The sequence below is a fragment of the Patagioenas fasciata genome, chromosome 2, assembly GCF_037038585.1.
Source record: "Patagioenas fasciata isolate bPatFas1 chromosome 2, bPatFas1.hap1, whole genome shotgun sequence".
NCBI classification, from domain to species: Eukaryota; Metazoa; Chordata; class Aves; order Columbiformes; family Columbidae; genus Patagioenas; species Patagioenas fasciata.
The window spans coordinates 77,367,932-77,386,453 of record NC_092521.1 but is presented as its reverse complement, the minus strand read 5'-3'; the positions used below and the strand labels follow the sequence as shown (position 1 = coordinate 77,386,453).

Sequence of the window (18,522 nt, the reverse complement as noted above, 5' to 3'; positions counted from 1 at the left end):
TGGTTGAAAATTTGGGGACACCTTGGAAAATACAGATGTGACTGTAAGAGAACAGATTTCTCTCATCTATCTCAATATTCAAGGAATAACCAACTACTCTTAAACACAGATAGCTTGTTAAATTACATGAGGAAATTTGAGCAAAAGGGTTGTACTAAATGAGCTTAACATGAAAGAAAATGTATTAGCTAAAAACAAGCTGCAATTAGCATTAAATGTATTTAATATGGAAGAGCTGGAGGAACTGTCAGGAATAACAGGTTTTCTATTCATTAGTTTGCTTTGTCTAACCACTTAGGCTCCAACAAAATATGTTTAAATTCTATCATTATGTTTACACTTATTCTGTCTTCCAGTTATATAAACAGAGATCGCAATGAATTTGTAGAAATATTTTCCTTTTCCATTTATTATCATAGGCTTCTGTTCTGCATGGAATAATAGAAATGTTTTTCCTATTCACCTGCCATATGAGTAAAAATAAACTAATTATTTGAAACCAGGGAGGGTATTAAAGGTAGTCGTCCTTCAGCATGTAGTGCGCCATTTACAACAGGGATACTATTGTGCTAGGGATTTAATGAAGTCAGAGTAGACACTCTGAAGATGATCTTGTTTGTCATTGGCTAGAAAAGATATTTAGAATTGCTCGAAGCCTTAGAAGCAATTAAGCCAGTCTGGATCTAGATGAGGACTTTCTTTTCATGTGACTTTCAGAATAAAATGATGACTCTATGAGAAGGTCCTTTATTGCTAAATGTTCTGTGAAAATTGCCAGCAATAAACTTCAAAACCCTAATCAAAGGGGTTTAGAATCTAAAGTCCTTTCTTAAGTAAAATATACCTACTCACCCTTTGAAAATGTTAATTACATTGTACTAACATGTAGACTTGGAACACATCATTTGAATTTTCTTCTGGTAAGGTTATCACCAGTCAGATGTTCCCCAAAAAGATGCCGTCTTTAGGTTAAGTTTATCAGTGGAAAAGTTGGTGCAGAACTTAAACCTTATATTAAGGATCAGAATTCCAAATCCAGAACATAATAGTTCCTCAAAAAAGTGGCTTGACTTGAGGGAACTATTCATGTGCTCAGATTGTTCATGAGCACATGTATTTTGCAGTTCTGGTCTTTCGGTGGGGTTTAATTTATTTCTATACAATTGGCAAGGGTTTTTCAGATTAATATGTCACCTTTTTAGAAGAAGGATGGATTAATGTAAACCCCCACCATAATATAAAACTAGATTGTCATTGTAGAGAAGGCATTGTCTGGAGCCCATTTTTATATTAACTGAAAATGCAAGTACCTGATTAATAAATGATTGACTGACTGATTGATTTATGGCAGTGGGCGGCCCCAAGCTTCAGTGTGACTGATGACAGAGGATTTTCACCAACCCACCACTCTGGGGCATGGCACGCTCAGCATTCCCTCTCCCAGAGCCAAGAAACCAGAATCCATTCCCCAACCCAGGTATTCTGGCTGTCAGCTGACCTGTGTTGAATTGTGATGTTTCATGCATACTGAGATTTGTACCCAAAAGAATTCCACAGGAGACATTTGAATTCAAAGTAACAAAACCTTGCTGGAGTATATGTTTTTAAATTGTACAATTGAATTTACTAAACCCTCTAGGTTGTAGATGGAAAGCGTCTTGCTTCACCTAGGAGAGCAGCCCATTCATTTCAACCATGTGAGGAAGGAACACAGGGTTTTGCTCTCTCTGAGGACAGCATATGCCAGACAGAGGGGCAAGTGCATTGCATTCAGTTCCATTACAAGCTTTCTAGCATTTCTGTAATCTGTCTTTTGATTCTCTGAACCTTTCAAACAGAAAGGCAGCTACTGATAAGCACTATGTTGCAATAGCAGATTAAATTTATCAAGCACTTTCTTTTCCGGCCCAATTGCATCTCTCTGTAAAAGGCAATAGCTGTGTAATTCAGTAAGAGAATGCCAAATAAACTAGGATATTTATAGAAAAATCAGTGTGTCCAGGATTCAATTACATTCTTACAATACTAATTTTCAAAATCTCTAGTAATAAAGAACAATAGAGATTTCCTTCAGATATAAGCACAATTGATGAGAATTAGCATGACTGGACATTTTTTTGTTAGACACAGTATTTAATTTTAGGTACTAAAATTTAATTTCTAACCAATTTTAGACCTTTGTTTTCCTTCTAATATTTTTTCATAGTGAAATGTGACTCTGTGTCATTATTGCAAAAATGACTTCTATGTATGCACAGCATTCAGGTAAATCCATGTAGAAGCCTTTATATATATATATATATATATATATATATATATATGTCTATGTATTATTTCTGATAAAATATGTAGAGAAAATAAGAATTTATGTGGTTTTCTGGTCACACAGGACACAGTAGTTATACTATTTCTTTCATATTTTTTTCCTACTAAATCTGCCTGGAAAAGAGAAGACATCAGAGCAGATCTCATTTAAATACTTTAGACATAAATATCTTTAAAGGTTAGGGTAAATCCTTTTAATCTTTAGTTAACAGGAATATGATATTTAAAACACCCAGCATTTCATCACCTGATCTATTACGTTACTTTCTTTTTTTAATCAGGAATTAAGAAAATTCCTAAAATTATTTTAAAGAAAGGAAATGTACAAAATTTCTGTGGAATTAACATATTCAAGCCTTTTTGAAACGTCATCTGAGTAATTTTGGAAGATAGAGATTCTATAACCAATATAGCAAAAAAAAAAAAATTAGTTTTCAAATACATACTTTCTCTTTTTTTCTTTCCATTTCAGTCTTGCATCCCTAAAAACATATTATTCACATTTAAGTGAGCATGTTAAATGTGGCTTTTTATTAAATGGCAGTCTTGTTAAATACTTTATCATGAAATTGTCATTGGTTTCAGTACCAGAGAAAAAGTTTGAATTAGTGATTTTTGTTTGTGTGTGTTGAATTACTATTAAATCTACATTTTATGCTGTATATTAGTTTCCAGTATTCATGTAAGATAGGTTTGCCTTTCCCAATGCACATGCAAATATGAAGCATTTCTTTATTAATGCCAAGGCATATTTCCTGTTCTGTGGGAAATACCAGATAGTAGCTGCAGACCAAAGTGCAATCTGTTATATTTTTCGCATTCATTCTTAGAGGCACAAAGCTTATTCAGTGACGAATGATACGTTAGTCTGGAATTTTGTTTTTCTTTTTACCTTAATGGTTCTTTTTGCGACACAGCCCTAGGCTGCAGTATTATCATCATACTTACCTCCTCTTTTGATTGCATATGCCTTCCCAAGGATAGGTTTTTTAAGAAACATTGAAATCTTAGATGAGTAAATTTTGACATCTGTGGCTTTATCATTTCCAGTTGTCTGCTTAAATAATACCCTGTTTGTCTGTAAAACAGGAATTTACATATCATGAGAAGAATCATGAAGCCTAAAGAGGAAACTGTGCAAATAAATGGAGCTGAGCTGTGCTGATGAAACCTTTGGCATATGCAAAAGTATTCACAAGTGTTCACACATGGAAAGAAATAGTGTGCAAACTGTGTTTAAAAAAAAAAAAAAAAGGAGAGATAGATTCTTGGCATTTGGCATAGCACAAATATATCAAGTGTCTTCAACTAACTGTATTGTCGTTCTAAATCATTTGGCTAGTTTTAAGAACAATTTAGAAAAAAAATACCCTTTCTATCTAAAGTATTACAAAATGTTAAACCAAACTGAATGTTATTCCACTTTTATTTTAATACAAATAATTATAATTTCACTTGTATAGTCAGGTAGATTGTGTTTTGATTTTCTTAGCTATCATATCAAGTAATATTTTTCCTAGTTCCTTCTAACCCCCTTTGAGTTTAATAACAGTACCAGACAATACTAGAAAGAGAAGGAATTTGCGTTATGTTGTTACAATTATTTTTTATCTTTTACATGGCCTAAAGAGGGTAGAATAATTTTTTGAAACAAAAATATTCTTGTTCTTACCCATATGACAATGACAACACATGAGAGAGTATCAAAATTCAGGTTTCTGCATCAATTGTTAGAGAGAGATGTTTTCAAATGTTTTCTGCTTCTGAATTCCGTTATGTTTACTGTATAATAGACTTCATTTATTTTAATCGTTTTACATTTTACTTACAGGGTGTTCCAAAAAGATGGACCCGATGGGAAATAAGACTGCCCAGTTTCAAAGCAGTCTTATTTCCAGTTGGGTCCATCTTTTTGAAACACCCTGTAGTTAACTTTTTTGTGATACTATTGACAGAGAGTTATTTACTGTGCAGTATCACTTACCATCCCTTTAGTCACAATTCAGTAATTTCAGTATTTATGTGATTCTTTCTAAAATATTTTCCATGTTTGCTATAGGATTTAAAATATTAGCAGTAATCTAAGACACAGTCAGCATTGAATCGAAAATTCAATACTGACAATAGCATTTTCATGACAACAGTCCTTTGTAGGTGAACTGAGAGCTTGCCCATCCTTACACTTTGTTGTGGGCTTGTTTGCTGAATGGTGTCCGAAAAAATGAGATGTGATGACTAAACTCAATTGAAGCCAATCTAATCACCCCACTCCTTGCAAATACTTACATGTCTATGTGATTATGTATCTTTTTTTTTGCTAGTAAATATCTGTATGTGCATATATGTATATGTATATGTATATGTGAGTTCGGGTGTGTGTATGTAAAATGTACTCATGACACAGCATGGACCTAGAAGACACTGCCTTTAAGCATGATCTCTGATCAAGGAGAGCCTGGAAATACCTAAAGGAAAGAACCTTAATGGTTTCTGCTGTGAACTTCATATCTGCAGCTCTGCTTGACTTTTGCCTTTCCCGTGAGGGCCTTAAAGGCATGATAGCACTTTCCTTTAACATCCAACATTGTAGCAAGTGGTAATTCAACAACCAGACTTAGCAGTAATTCTTCTAAATCATCAGTAAGAGGTGTGTGAAAGCTGACACCATTCTCATCCAAAACCTACTAGACACAGGAGGTGCCAAACAAATAAGAAAATAATAAAAGTTTGTCCAAACAGGTCTCTAGGATAAGCCATACGTATATATGATGCTAAAGCATCCTTGGCATTGGTAATGAGTCCTACGGTAAGCTTTAGCTGACTTATGTGGGAAAGAATAGGTATTTTTCATTTGAAAACCCAAATCCATTTTAAGGTTACTAAGTACAGATATAGAAGAGAGAAATGTAATGTTTTAGTTGTGCAAAGTCTGTCTTTACTTACTCCACCTTTTGAACTTCTCTGAAGAAAAGAGAATTTAAAATGCAGCCCAGGAGTCAGTATCTTTGACTTAGAGGCTTAGTTCTGAAGGGAATTGTATAACTGAAGTTTCTGAAATATCCTTAGGTTAGAGGTACGAGTAGGCATCCAGGATCTGGAAGGCTATGCAAAAGTGGAAGGTCACTTCTGCAGGATTTTTCTTCTCGAAAGTATGGCTCCTCATAATAAGATAGGACTTTTATACGTGAATACAAAGTAGATACCTAAGAAAATTGTCTGTGTGCCTTTTGAGGGTGAGAACATTTTTCGTCCACTTAAATAATGTATTAATTTTTGAAACAAATATAAATAACAAATAAATAAGAAAGTTTACGTTGATTCAGATGTACAATACTGAAAATAATCCAGAAGTCTTTTTAAAGAGTTTCAAAAGTCTTTTAAAGAGACATGCTAAGAGAAAGCATTTTTAATTCATGTCACTCTTTTTCTCCAAAATTCATTCAAGGAATGTGATTTCTACCATTCAGAACAAAATATCATTTTAATTAACTTACATGCTTGATGTTTGCATATATAGGTTCAGATACAGGTAAAAACACATATGTAGTCAAGAGCAGAGGTGATAAATTTGGGTTCTCCCAGCTAGCTTAAACAGCTGTGTGGAATAGCTGCTTATAGTATAGAATTTTTACTAGAAGTAATAGCATTCACAAGCAGCAGAGGGGATGGAAATCAAATTAAACTTATTATTGTGGCAATCAGAACATGTTTTCATTTCAGAGGTAAATAGTCTAACTGTGATGGTCTGATGCATATCACTGGACGTATTTCGCTGATGCTCCTCTGTGTTGCTATACTTCTCATTCTTCTTTGTCCTATAAGAAGGTTAAAAGTGGTTGTTTAACATGGCCAGTACATGTAAATTCAGTCAAAGTTCAATTAAATATTTATCTAGTGCAGCAATATTCTACTTTCAGTTCTTTGATGTTCTACATGATCTAATAATGGGTGGGAAAACAAAATGCTGGAAAGTCCTCATTTCTTCCCTCTTCTCTTCCTAAAACTGCCAACAGAATTTTTTAAATGGCCTAAATATGTCTGCCATTTCAAACTCAAAGAAAGAAACCTTGTATGTTGATAGAAGTCTCTTTTATAGTAGGTGTCTTTGTTCTGAGTTATTTTACTTCATTTAGTAGGTAATACAGTTTGTCTTGATAAAAGAACTGCTTCTTACTGTAGAAAGTAGAAATGAAAGTTTTCACTGTTTTGAAATTATTTTTATTACTTTTAATTTTACAAAGTGCTTTTAGAAAAAGTTGTGGTTCCTCTAAAATGAGAGTTGCAGGCTTTGGTGCAGTAGTGTGTTCCTGTTTGAGTTGTCAATACTGGAACTCTTATTTACTGAATCAAAAACTCTTAAAGGTATTTCAGTAAAAAAAAATGGGTTTCTCATTCTCGATATCTAAGTGTGTTGGTAAACTACGTGTTCAAAGCAGCATATCCTCAAAACTCCCAGAGATTAGCAATAATCACTTGGATCTCTAACTCTCTAATTTAAGTGTATTTGTACAGGAACTTTTGACCTAAAATCAAGGACAGCATGGGTTCAGCTAGTGATTATTCCAAAGAGCTGCCAATTCCTTGTTTGTCAGGCAGCTACACATTTGAATAAAATGATCCCCAGTTTTGAGCCACAGTGCCAGTCTTCAGAAAACATGAAGTCCTAATGGCTCTAGATAGCAGGCAGTACCATCAGACCTACCATGTTCTTCGCCATAAGAGACAACAGTGCAAATTTATTCTGATAATGATTTTTTTCATTTTCTGTGTTCGCAGGTATAATAGAATCATAGAATCAATTTTGTTGGAAAAGACCTTTAAGATCATCAAGTCCAACCATTTACACAACACTGCTAACAGTAGTATTTGGTTGATTGTATTACATAAAAAGTAAAAGTATGAGGTTTTGTTTAGTTTCTTGTCTTTGTAAGCACTGTAGGCTTAAGAAACTGACCCTGAGCCTAAAGTAGTATTTTTTCTACCCCCTGAGTTTTTGTGGCCAAGAGACAGAGTTTGCAGTTCTATGGCATAAACACATTAAGATAGTTGAAAGTGCATTACTGGAATGAAAATGACAATACAAGTCAAAAATTTTTATAAACGCTTTCTTGGATGCAAGGTTTTTTTTGCATACAAGGTGCAAGTAAAATTAGTTCTTCATGATTCTAACAATTTAAATTATAGTTTGTATACCTTATGCAGGGGAAAATAGGAGAACAGAAATTCTTGCCAAAGGGCCAAATGCTGCCTCCATTTCCTCTAAAATATATTAAATCAATTTTATTTCTGTTTGAGAGGCAAAGTGATGCTTTGAAAAATGGATTTATTTCATTTTATTGCAGTGTTTTGAAAGGTTTATTATTTAGCTGCATATAACCTCAGCAAAATGAATAATGAACTCTGCCGTATCTGAAGTCTTGTCCTTCATGCTTTGCCTCACATACGATCCCCTTTTCTTATAGCTGTTTTATTCATCAGATTAGGTCTTGTCATCTTTGCAACTTGCACAACAGGAAATCAATAATTAATTATGGATAGGTAAAGCAATGCCTCAGTGATTTCCTGAAACATCCCAGTGTTGCACTATATAAAACAGCCCGGGATAGTTACCTAGCTGTTTCTCACTCCGATAGGTTTGGCAAGTAATTAACGTATCTCTCCCTTATCGTGTGTCTCTTCATAGCTAAAATCAAGGGATGAGATATAAAATTACAGTAAAAGATATGCGATTAGAAGATAACACTGCATAGAAAGAAAGAAAAAAAAAAAAAAAAACAAAACACGTGCATTTGAAAAAATAAAACTGACCGAGGCTGTCTGTGGTATTTTGAAAGAAAAAAATTTTGTGATACTCTCAGAAGAATATAGTCCCCCAGGCTCTGTGATGACAAGAGAAAAACAGGGAGAGACAATATTCCAAAAGATTTTGGGGTGGAACGCTGACAATAGGAAAATAATTACTTTACTTTCAGAGAAGCTGAGATGGAGGCTGAGGGGTACACATCTCATTTTGAAAAGAATGAGCTTAATCACTGATTCTGAAAATGTCACTTTAAAGAGCCTACAGAAAACTTAATAATCCTCATCCAGTGCCAGACAGTTTTGCTGTGGTTGATGACTGTCTGACTGGGAGCCCCTTTTTAAGCCACATACTGCCCTAAATATGTATTTCTCTTCCAGCCTCTTAAGCAACGGAATGTCTGGGATGCAGGAATGATCACTTATAAGTAAAAGCCATTTGTACATTGAAATTCAGAGTAAAAAGGAGAGAAGTGCTGAGGTCAAGCCCCATGCACATCGTAAGAAATGCGCCAGATGTGGTATGTGTGTGTTTATATCGCACAGCCACGCCGGCCAGGGAGCGGTGAGACAGCCCCCCAGCATCGGGCACTGGGGCAGGGACTGAGAGCCCTTGGACAGGTGGCTGCTCCAGTGGCAGCTCTGCTGCCCAGCTGGTTTGGTCCTTCCCTGCCCAGCTCAGCTGCTGCTGCTTGTTGCCCTGGCTCAGGTGATGGCACTGCTCCTCTCATCATCTCAGTGGGGTCTCTCTCCTCTCCCCTTGGTTATGACTGTGCAAGGGAGGAGTGAATGGACTTCCTCCCAGGCTCACACAGCAGTAGGTGTCATATTCACAACATAACCTGTCACTAGAAACTGGCATCATCATCATCATCATCATCATCATCATCATCATCATCATCATCATCAGGAGTGGGAAGCAAACCAAGTTTTTGTTCAACCACTTTGGCTAAGTGGTCATACTGCAAGCAATTCCTGTCTTTTTATCCAAATTATTTTAATATTTTAAAATCCCCTACACTTGATTAATTTCTCTGTTTTAGTATTTTCCCACCTTTCATAAGCTGTGGAAATACGACTATAAACATAAATATTAAAATCTTCAAATTAAGATGAGCTTCAGTGGCTTCACTTTGTTGATGTTGAGGCCCTGGCTCAAAACTCTTTGGGAGAGGAAGGGAAACAGGAGAATTGGAGTCAGCAGCCCTTTGTCTTTTGAAACCAGTGAAACTACTCCAAATTTCCACTTGTAGACTTAAAACAGAATCAGTTTGAAGGATTTAACCCAAGGAACAACCCCAAATGTATAAGCCAGGAGGATGTCAATATCTTCCAGGCTCAATCCCTACTCATGTCTTGAGTTCTCACTTCTGATATAAAAGACAAAATCCTAGGAGTGAAAAATGTCAATATACTGCCTATAATTGTTTGTAGCTTAGCTAATGGCAGTAAAAAGTCATCAATGAGGTAGATTTATTCAGAATACCTCATAAAGCAGATGAATGCCCCAAAATTCTCTGTTGATTTTGAGTTTTCCTGGAAACAACGCAAGGAAATCCATAAAAGACAATCCTTTCAGGAATCATTTACTGGTAGTAGGATTTGGCACTGTAAATTCAAAGGAAAAATGAAAGAACACCTTTATTTTTAATATAGTTTGTTTATGTAAAACTAGTTGTTCTGTATTTCAAGAGTATTTCTAGACTTGCTGAAGTTGTGAGAATTTAGTTGAAATCCCTCTTCTGCAGTAAACACACTCCAAGTACAAAGGCAGGGGCTTTTTTAGAGAACAACTATCTCTCCATCTCTCCTTCAGCTGCTGACATTTCCTTGTACTGGAGTACAGTGGCACACAGGTAGCAGTCGCAAACTCAATATTCGGGTGTGTTGGTGGGGGGCGGTTAGCCTTTGCTGCCATGGGGCTGGCAGAGGGAGAGAAGCCAGGCTCGATACCTCTGTTGAGAAGCACTGGGAAATGTATTTATTTTCTCATCTTGTATTAAATGAAAACAATATGACCCCGGGTTGTAAAGCCTGATGATGAGTGTAGTGGTTGGTGAACACTTAAACCACATTATTTCAAAAAACCCATTTAAGAGCTCTGTGAGATACATGTGTGGATCACCTCAACCTTGTAACTGTTTTAGAATTCTCACCGTAGTCAAGTCACGCACATAACTTTCATATGTCAATGTGTGTAGATAATTTGATCCAGTTCTAATTTCTGTTATGTCTTATTAGTGTCGTGACAACAAATCTCCACTGAAGAATTGCCCAGACCTGTGTAAGTCTGATGAGCCTTGACTTAATTCACATCATATTTATCTTGTGCTCTAGACAATGTCACAATGGTGCACACCAGTCAGGATGTTTCATTTAACCTGACAGCAGAGCTTCAGCTTGTGAAAGATGCAACACCAGCAACTCAGAGCAATGTCTGGCTGAGTTTCAAAGCAAGTAAATCCTAACTTATGTACTTACAGGCATTTTGCCTTGTTGCTCTATCACCTGCTCCTAACACAGCGGTGGTCTAGTTACCGATTCCTAACAGTGGTTGCTATCAAAACTTCATACTTCTAGAGCTTATTACCATTACAGGAACAGTTGTTATTACAGTTAATATCCTGAAACCAGTAAAATGCTGGCTTACAGATAAGGAAGTGGATGATAAATCAAGTCTGGCCCTTCAGATCATTTGGAAAAATGACTGTTGAATCGAGTCACAAGAGGATCAGGCCTGAAGCAAGAAGTAGCATGCTGGAGAGTTTGTAAACATGGGGAAGGCAGGACACTACATTGTCTGTAGACCCTCAGGTTTCAGCTGTTTCATTATTGGAGTTGTTGCATTGTTTTTGGTTTTTTTTCCCTAGTGGGATTTCTCTGCTTTGGGGAAGAAGCTGTCTTTCTTCCTCACAATGTTAGGACATCAGGAATCAGGGCAGAATGTGCTTTTCAGGACTGAAAGATATTCATGTGCAGGCAGCTACAGTACAGTTTCTCTAAGCCACTCAGTGTTTTTTAAGTCAGTGTCCTCTTAGCAGCTGACCAGCGTAGTCACTCAGAGGGTAGGGCTTGTTCTTCTTTTAGCTATGGATATTAGCACATGAACTGATGTGGGGTTTCTTTCTGACTGGATGCCATGAGGTCATCCAGGTTGGGTACTACGCTAAGGTTGGCTATGTCAGTGCTTCTTCCGCAACTTCACCACACATTGCTTGGCCGCCTCACTGTATCTGGTCCCTGCTTTTGCCTCTCTCATCTGTGAGTTCGTTAGTCACTCTGATGTCAGCATAGTGTCATTTCCCATCAGGGCTTCATTTCACTCAGTCCTCACAGGGTTACTGTACTAAGTGAGAAAATGGTGCGTCTGATACCACCCACCTCTGCAAATCATCTCAAGTCAAGGACTCCACTACCAAAAAGTTCTGAAAATTTGGAAGTCTTGCAAACGCAATAAAACACCGCTCTCTCTTTTTCTCTACATTTTAAACACAAGAAGAATAATGGGAAAACCCAAATTATATTTTCGTAAGATACATATGCAATAGGTGTTTGGGACAGTAAGTTTAGTCACCCTGACAAAATTATTTTGCATTGGCCTGAAGAAAATTGTTTCTTTTCAAAATGACTTAAAGTTGAGCAGGGAGGCAAAGGACTTGTTCACTCCTTAAGCCTAGTAGAAGGTGATCAGTGAGACTACAATGTCTCTTTTGTTTTCTACAGTGGTTATCCAAACCCTGCTTCAAATCTAATCCCTGCAGCTTTCCCAAGAATGTATCATCAAAAACATGTCACTGCCAATCAAGCTTTAACATTTGGAATTTATGGAGTATGATTGAGGGAGCATACATATATTCATTATAGTCAAAATGTAGATCAATGCCCAGTAGAAGATACCTTGGAAGATACGATAAGGATGTATAATGGTATTTCTGTACTCTGATTGTTCTATGCTCTCCTGTAGTGTGCAATTGCCACCTATTAATTAATTGCTGTCAATTAAAAAATGCATCCATCTTGTAAAAGAACTGCATTGAATTTCTTTCCAATTTGTCAGATCTTTTTGTCTTACTCTTCTTCTCCTAGACCAAGTTTGTAGCTGGTAAATTGGTTGCTGAAATGCAGTCTCATACACTTTGCTTTTGAGTTAGCTTTCTTCTCTGCAGGACACTGCTATATACTGTACCTTTAAGTATCCGAATCAATTTAATTAAATTTCATTACAGGCACTAGAGCTGAAACAAACTAATGAAAGCAGCCATCACATCAGGTGGTATTTATCTCAGCATTAAATTGAAAATACTCCCTTTAGGCTCTTAAAAATTAGTTTCAATATTTAACGCTAATAGCTTTTGGAATTGTTGATGGGGGTAATTTTAATGAATTTGTTACAAACTGTTTACCTTTCCCATGAAAGAAGTTTGTTCCTTGTGGCAGAGGAGAGCTAAAGATAGGTGACTTTGAAGTATTGGAATTTTGAAATACTGGGAGGTCTAGGAGCTCCTCATAATGCTGTTGAAGAACATCATGAAGGTTGTCATACAGTGATAGCAACGTGCCTTGTTGAGCCAAAAGCAATGCCAAGTCACCACAATACTTGTGTTAGGGTTTACTGTTTGCTTGACTCATTTTATTGAGCTGATGAGGCTTGCAAACTTGAAAGTTTGTAGCAGATTTTATTTGAAGACCTCACTGGATGCGCTGCTCTCAGCAGAGAAAAAAATGAAAATTTGCAGGGAGGAGGAGAAGGAAGAACATTTACCACATAGAAGAATACTATAGCCAGCATCCCAACTACAGCTGGTTTTGCTCCCTCACTGTTGAGGCACCTTGCAGTGCTGTTTCTGAGGAAGCAATGTTGTCAAAGTACCTGTTGATATTCTGCAGAACAAAACTGGTGTCACATGCTATTGTTGTAGAGTCCGTGGGACTGTGCATATAACAAGGATTTATTTCATCCACTTGCCATCAGAACCTGGGTCCAGGTATTCATGTAAACAGTATAGATGGAATAGACAACGGGAAGAAGGGTTTACGGGAAAATTCAGGTTACTTTTTGCTGACCCACATGACAGGGATTTATTTGAGGAAGCCAGAGTGCAAAAGGAGAGTGTTGCTGGCCATGTGTGCATCCAGATCCACAAAGCTGAAAGAATTTCTGGCTTGCACTATGTAAGCTTCTCTTTTTGCAGTCTATTCCTTGTCCTTTTACCAGATCTAGAGTCTGACCTCTTGGTATCATCTCTTCAGTGGGCTGTTTAAAAGAAAATAGATGGTCAGAAAACTGTAACAGTGAATTACAGAGAGTCACCTTTATGGTAAGAATGACTGACCCCAGAGAAGGAGTAAAAGAGGAATCACTTCTCTTCAGCAAGAAAAAGGCATGGGCTTCTCATGTGTTTGCTATGTCATTTTTATAGTAGAGAAATCACAATTCAAGTTGTTATTAATAGGTGATGTAAAAATAATGCTAAGTATATACAGTCTTGCTGCTTGGATAAGATTATTGGACTTAAGCTATTCATTATAATTATAGCTATAAACTATTAGTTATTTTAAAATATGTATAGATTATATATATGCATACTAAATATATGTATATATTGAAAAGTGTCTAATAATTTCCAATTTAATATTACGAAGTCAGGGTTTTGCAGATATTTTTGTTTGTATTCTCATTGATCCTTCCTCTAGGTTGGAGGAAACAGCTTGTGTAGAAGCTGCTTGTTGGTAATGAATATTGGATATAGAAAATTTGGGTTTAAGTGAGTGGTATTAAAGATTAACTATTTCTTTTTTTAAGTTACTATTTATTTTAGTTAACTGGTTTTCTTCCTTATATTTTCTTCTGTGACTGTCATGAAATATGAGGGGCAGCTCAGTGAAGTGTTCTAAACATGAGTGACCTCTGAGGACAAATGCTCACTATCAACTCTAGGGAAAACCGTGACTGCTATGAAAGCTGTGACCCAGCCTTCACTCTTCCTTTTTATTTTTACCTTTGTAATTATGACTGAGATACATGCATGTTTATTCAAATGTGTTATACTAAGGAGTACAGACATTCAGAATCTGCAGTTAAGTGTCACCTCTGTCTATTCGAATTTACTTAGAACAGTTCCCTCTGCATCAAGTATGAGCATCTTCTTTCCTCCTGCTGTTTGTAAAAGAGAAATGTGTCACAGTCTTGCTGAGTTCTCTTTCTTAAAAGTGTCATGGAAGGGGGAATTTCAAGCTGGTTTCTCTTGCAATTCCGAGAGCCAGCTGCCAGTAATGTCTGTGGAGGGAACAAAGTCAGAGAGATGCCTGGGGCAAAGGCAGAGGGTGGGATTCAGAGGTAGATGTCTTGACTAGCCTGAAGCAGGGGCTTGGAATATTCTTTATATCCCAACAAAAAATTATTTTTCTGTAAGAAAGAGGAAAATTCCAGCTGTATTCTGGTAATATTTTATGGTGTTTGCTTTTATTCAGCATTTGATCACAAAAACATTGTTTAGTGCCATACCAGCTGCTTGACTCAATTTGCAATGAGCCCAAAAGAAAGTGGGTGTTTTAAAAGGCTTATGGCTTCAGTGCAAGACCTGGAAATCTCTGTGTTACTGATTTAGGTTAAACATTAAGCAGTGATAAAGACAGCTAAAATCTATCAATACTTTAGACATTTGAAATACTTTTGTTTAATAAAAGCACTAACAAGAGTCAGTTTATTCTCTCGTTATGCTTTCAAACTTCTGAATATCCTTTTAAAAATATACATTATTTTGGATTATTGCATTATATTATGGTCCAGGAACAAAACATGAATGATTGAAACTCTCCTTTTTATTTCTGAACTAGCTGTTTCTAATGTTTGTAATACTTTCCTTAAAAAAAAAAAAAAAGGCATCACCATTACCACAGATTTAAATAGAAGGAATAAATTTTCTTTCTGTACATCTTGGAGAAAAATGCAATGAGGGAAATGCATTGATTCCTTTTTCCTCACGTGAACAAATGGGCAGCTAATGTAACTAATCCACAAATACCGAAAGTTACAATAATTTTGATAACCCTGGGTCCTCCCCATGTACTTGCTCCAAAAGTTTCTTGGAAGATAGAAATGTTCTAAAGCAAAAAGTGATTTTGGCTGTGAAAACAAGCAGTCTTTGATTTGGAAATATTTTAATAGCCAGAATGCCTTTTGCACTGTGAAAATAGGCGCACAGAAGAAGGCAGAACTATAAATAAATAGCCTAAAAAGTTGAGTTTTTTCATAATTTGAGTCTTTCTAATGTGTTATTTTACAGAACTTTCTGCATTCTAATTTTTCTCTTGGTGTGTCAGTACAATCAGCAGGTTATATCGAGCATCATTAAGAATATTTACCACTCAGTGGAAAAAAAGATAGTAGCCAACTTCGTATACATAGTGAAAACAGTAGAGGGAAATACTCTGAACTTAAAATGGGGAATTGTATGGTGTTTTCACTGATCACTATTGCAATGTTTGATGTTGCAGGATGGATGGTCACAGTATCACTTTGTAGCCTCATCTTCAACGATAGAAAGGGATCGGCAAAGACCATACTCTTCATCACGCACGCCCTCCATCTCTCCTGTGCGCATGTCTCCTAACAACCGCTCAGGTAAGACCAGGCTTTCAGGACTGGGATAAAGACAAAGGTAATCCATCACTGTCATTTTCCTTCTTAAAGCAATGTCACTGGTATGTGGATTTGTGGCTATCTGTGGTGGAAGGGCACAAAATATATTCTTTACTCTTATCTGAATTATCTGTTCAAAACAAAAAGGGTTGTTTTTTTTTAACTGACACCTTGGAAATTTTTACAACAGAAAGAATATTCCATAACTTTTTGCTATTAATTCCCAAGCAGTGTTTTCCTAATTGAAATTACCTGGGTAAATCTCAGGGCAATGGTGTCCATTAGTAGCATGAGGAAATTCTGTTACTCACTTTGCTAAGTCATGGAAACTGCTATGTTGTTTACAACCACTCTGCACGCTGCATGGAAGTGGAAGGATTCACCTTATTTGTTGTCAGCTTTTATTCTGATTGTATGTGTATATAAGCGTGCATACACATGCATGTGTAAGTTTGACGAAAGATTGACTACAGGTCTTCTAGTAACATCAGTAACATATATATACCCACTGTCATTAACTCTGTATGATCGAAACAATGAATTAATGTAAGTATCTAAGTGTTAATTGACTTTTCTGTTCAGAAATCTGGGCATTTTCCCCTCAGTTTATTCCAAAGTAGAACATACCTTGGTTAGATAAAACCATTCACAGTGAAACTCTTTTAAGATAAACAGAGTAAAACAGCCTTTTAATGTGCTTTTTACTACTTCTTCAGTCAACTGCTGTCATTCCATAGGTATACCAAGAATTTAGGATTAAAGTGGGCCAAACTGATTATTGCCATCAGCATTGTGCCATGGTTTTGGTTTTTTTAAGAAAATTGTTTTGTTAGTTATCTGAAAGCTACATCTTAGTCCTGCAGAACAATCACTGAGGAAATCTGAAAATGTAGCCAGAAGTACAGGGAGAGCTGCTCTTCAGTTTTCAAAATCTGTCACTACACAAGTCTGTAAAGGGCTCTTGTTCTTTTTTTTCTTCTCCAAAATCTCATTTTGACTGTAAGTGCAAGGCACTTGAATTGCCTGGCCCTGAGATCTTAGTCCTGTCTCTTGCCAGAACTGTCTCCTCGCTTCTGTTACTCTATTCCTTAAAGAATATACTTTAAGAAATTTTGGATGAAATTCTTCTGCCATCATGAGTTATCATAAGACTGGAAGAAGACAAATATAGTGGCTGTTTCTGAAGGAAGAGGAGCCAATATAATTACAGAGCTGTCAGCTCAACTTCGTTCTAGAAAATAACTGAAACAAATATTCACAATCTGAGCGCCTCAGAGACAGTAGGAACATAAAATACTGCTTAACTCTAGGAGTATCTATTTCTACATAATAGCATAAGTTATTTTCTGTCTGGTAGTATCCCTATCAAATCTGAACATCGGTTCAATGCAATTGATTCTTATAAAATCCACCTAAATTCCTGCTACAGCAGTTAAAGTGCTTTTTGGAAAGAATAGTTAGTAAATGAAATCTGCTGTAATCAGTAAAAATATATCATACAAGATTTCTATAGGTAAGCTAGCAAACTGTCCACAAAATGTCATGTATGGTAAACACAAAACAGACTGAAAACCTTTAGCAAAGAATGGGTATTGCTTATTGCCAAAATGGAAGAATGCTTTCCTTAAAGGTTTGTCTTGGGCCCAATACTCTTCAGTGGTTTCATTAATGACCTAGACAATATACAAAGGGTTCCTATTACCTTTGCAGGTGACAGAGACCTGGGGAAACTCATATAACTTGAGAGGCATTACTGGAATTCAGAGTGATCCTGAGAAATTTGAGATACTGTCCAAAGGGGAAAAAAGATCCAATCCGTTACAAATAAATTATAAGGACAATATCTGGCTGGACAAAAGTTCTTCAGAAATGATTTTTTAGGGATTTTTGTCAGTTGCACACATGATTTAGGAGATGGAGAAGTCAGGATATGAGGACATACTGAATGGACTGTAATGGTTTAACTTCAATAAGAGACACAAGATGGGAACAGCAAGAAGAGGAACACATCAAGTATTCAGGCACGTAACAGCCAGCTGTGAAGAGGAACGGCATGAACTTTCTCTACTTTCATAGCAGACAAATGGAAATAATGAGCAACAAGGAGTCAGGCTAGACATTAGGGAACATTTCCTAACAGTAGGGAAACAAAGCACTGGAACAAACTGCTTGGAGCAGTTATGTGATCTCTGTCATTAGAGATCTTAAGTTTTAGATGAAAATCTGTCAAGAATTGTTTTGGTATAGTGGATCCTACCTTGAGGTAAAGAGTCGAAGTAAATGAGCTCACAGTATCCCATCCATGCCTAGGACTTGCTGATAAGATGCTTTAACTAGTGTAGAGACCTCTGTCTTCTTTCTTTGTGTGTGTAAAGAATAAGAGCAGAAAACACTGGTATCACTTTTCAATCTAGTGTCACCCAATGATTTTATGTCTGCTTCCAGTAAGAACTCTAAAAGAGGACAGTTCTGGATTTTAACACTTGCCAGAAAGCAGTTGTCCTCACATGGGAGGAGAGAGATAATTCTCACAGGGAACAGAGAGAGATGGTGTTGTCTTTATCAGTCAATTTTGTTCAAAACACCCAAGTGCTTAAAAGCATTACCAGAGTAGGTGAAACAAAATACGTCCCTGTGTAAGCAACTTTTTCAACATTTGCATTCTGTCTTGTTCCCTGTTAGACTCAAGTTGCCATTAGCTGATTTGGTAATTTAATGTCATGTTTATTTATATCTACGGGATTATCAGCTTTAGA

General features: G+C 36.4%; 1 protein-coding gene across 18 annotated transcripts in view; it reads left to right on the top strand.

The window, feature by feature from the left end:
* CTNND2 (catenin delta 2) overlaps positions 1-18,522 on the top strand; it is a 650,551-nt gene that overhangs the window by 618,911 nt on the left and 13,118 nt on the right. For 14 of the 18 annotated variants that reach the window (XM_071804478.1, XM_071804466.1, XM_071804465.1 and 11 more), the window contains 2 exons: positions 1,352-1,477; positions 15,622-15,748. In XM_071804478.1, coding sequence (XP_071660579.1) covers positions 1,352-1,477; positions 15,622-15,748 — 253 coding nt within the window. The remainder of the gene's footprint in view (positions 1-1,351; positions 1,478-15,621; positions 15,749-18,522) is intronic. The other 4 variants (XM_071804472.1, XM_071804470.1, XM_065830749.2 and 1 more) reach the window with 1 other exon arrangement.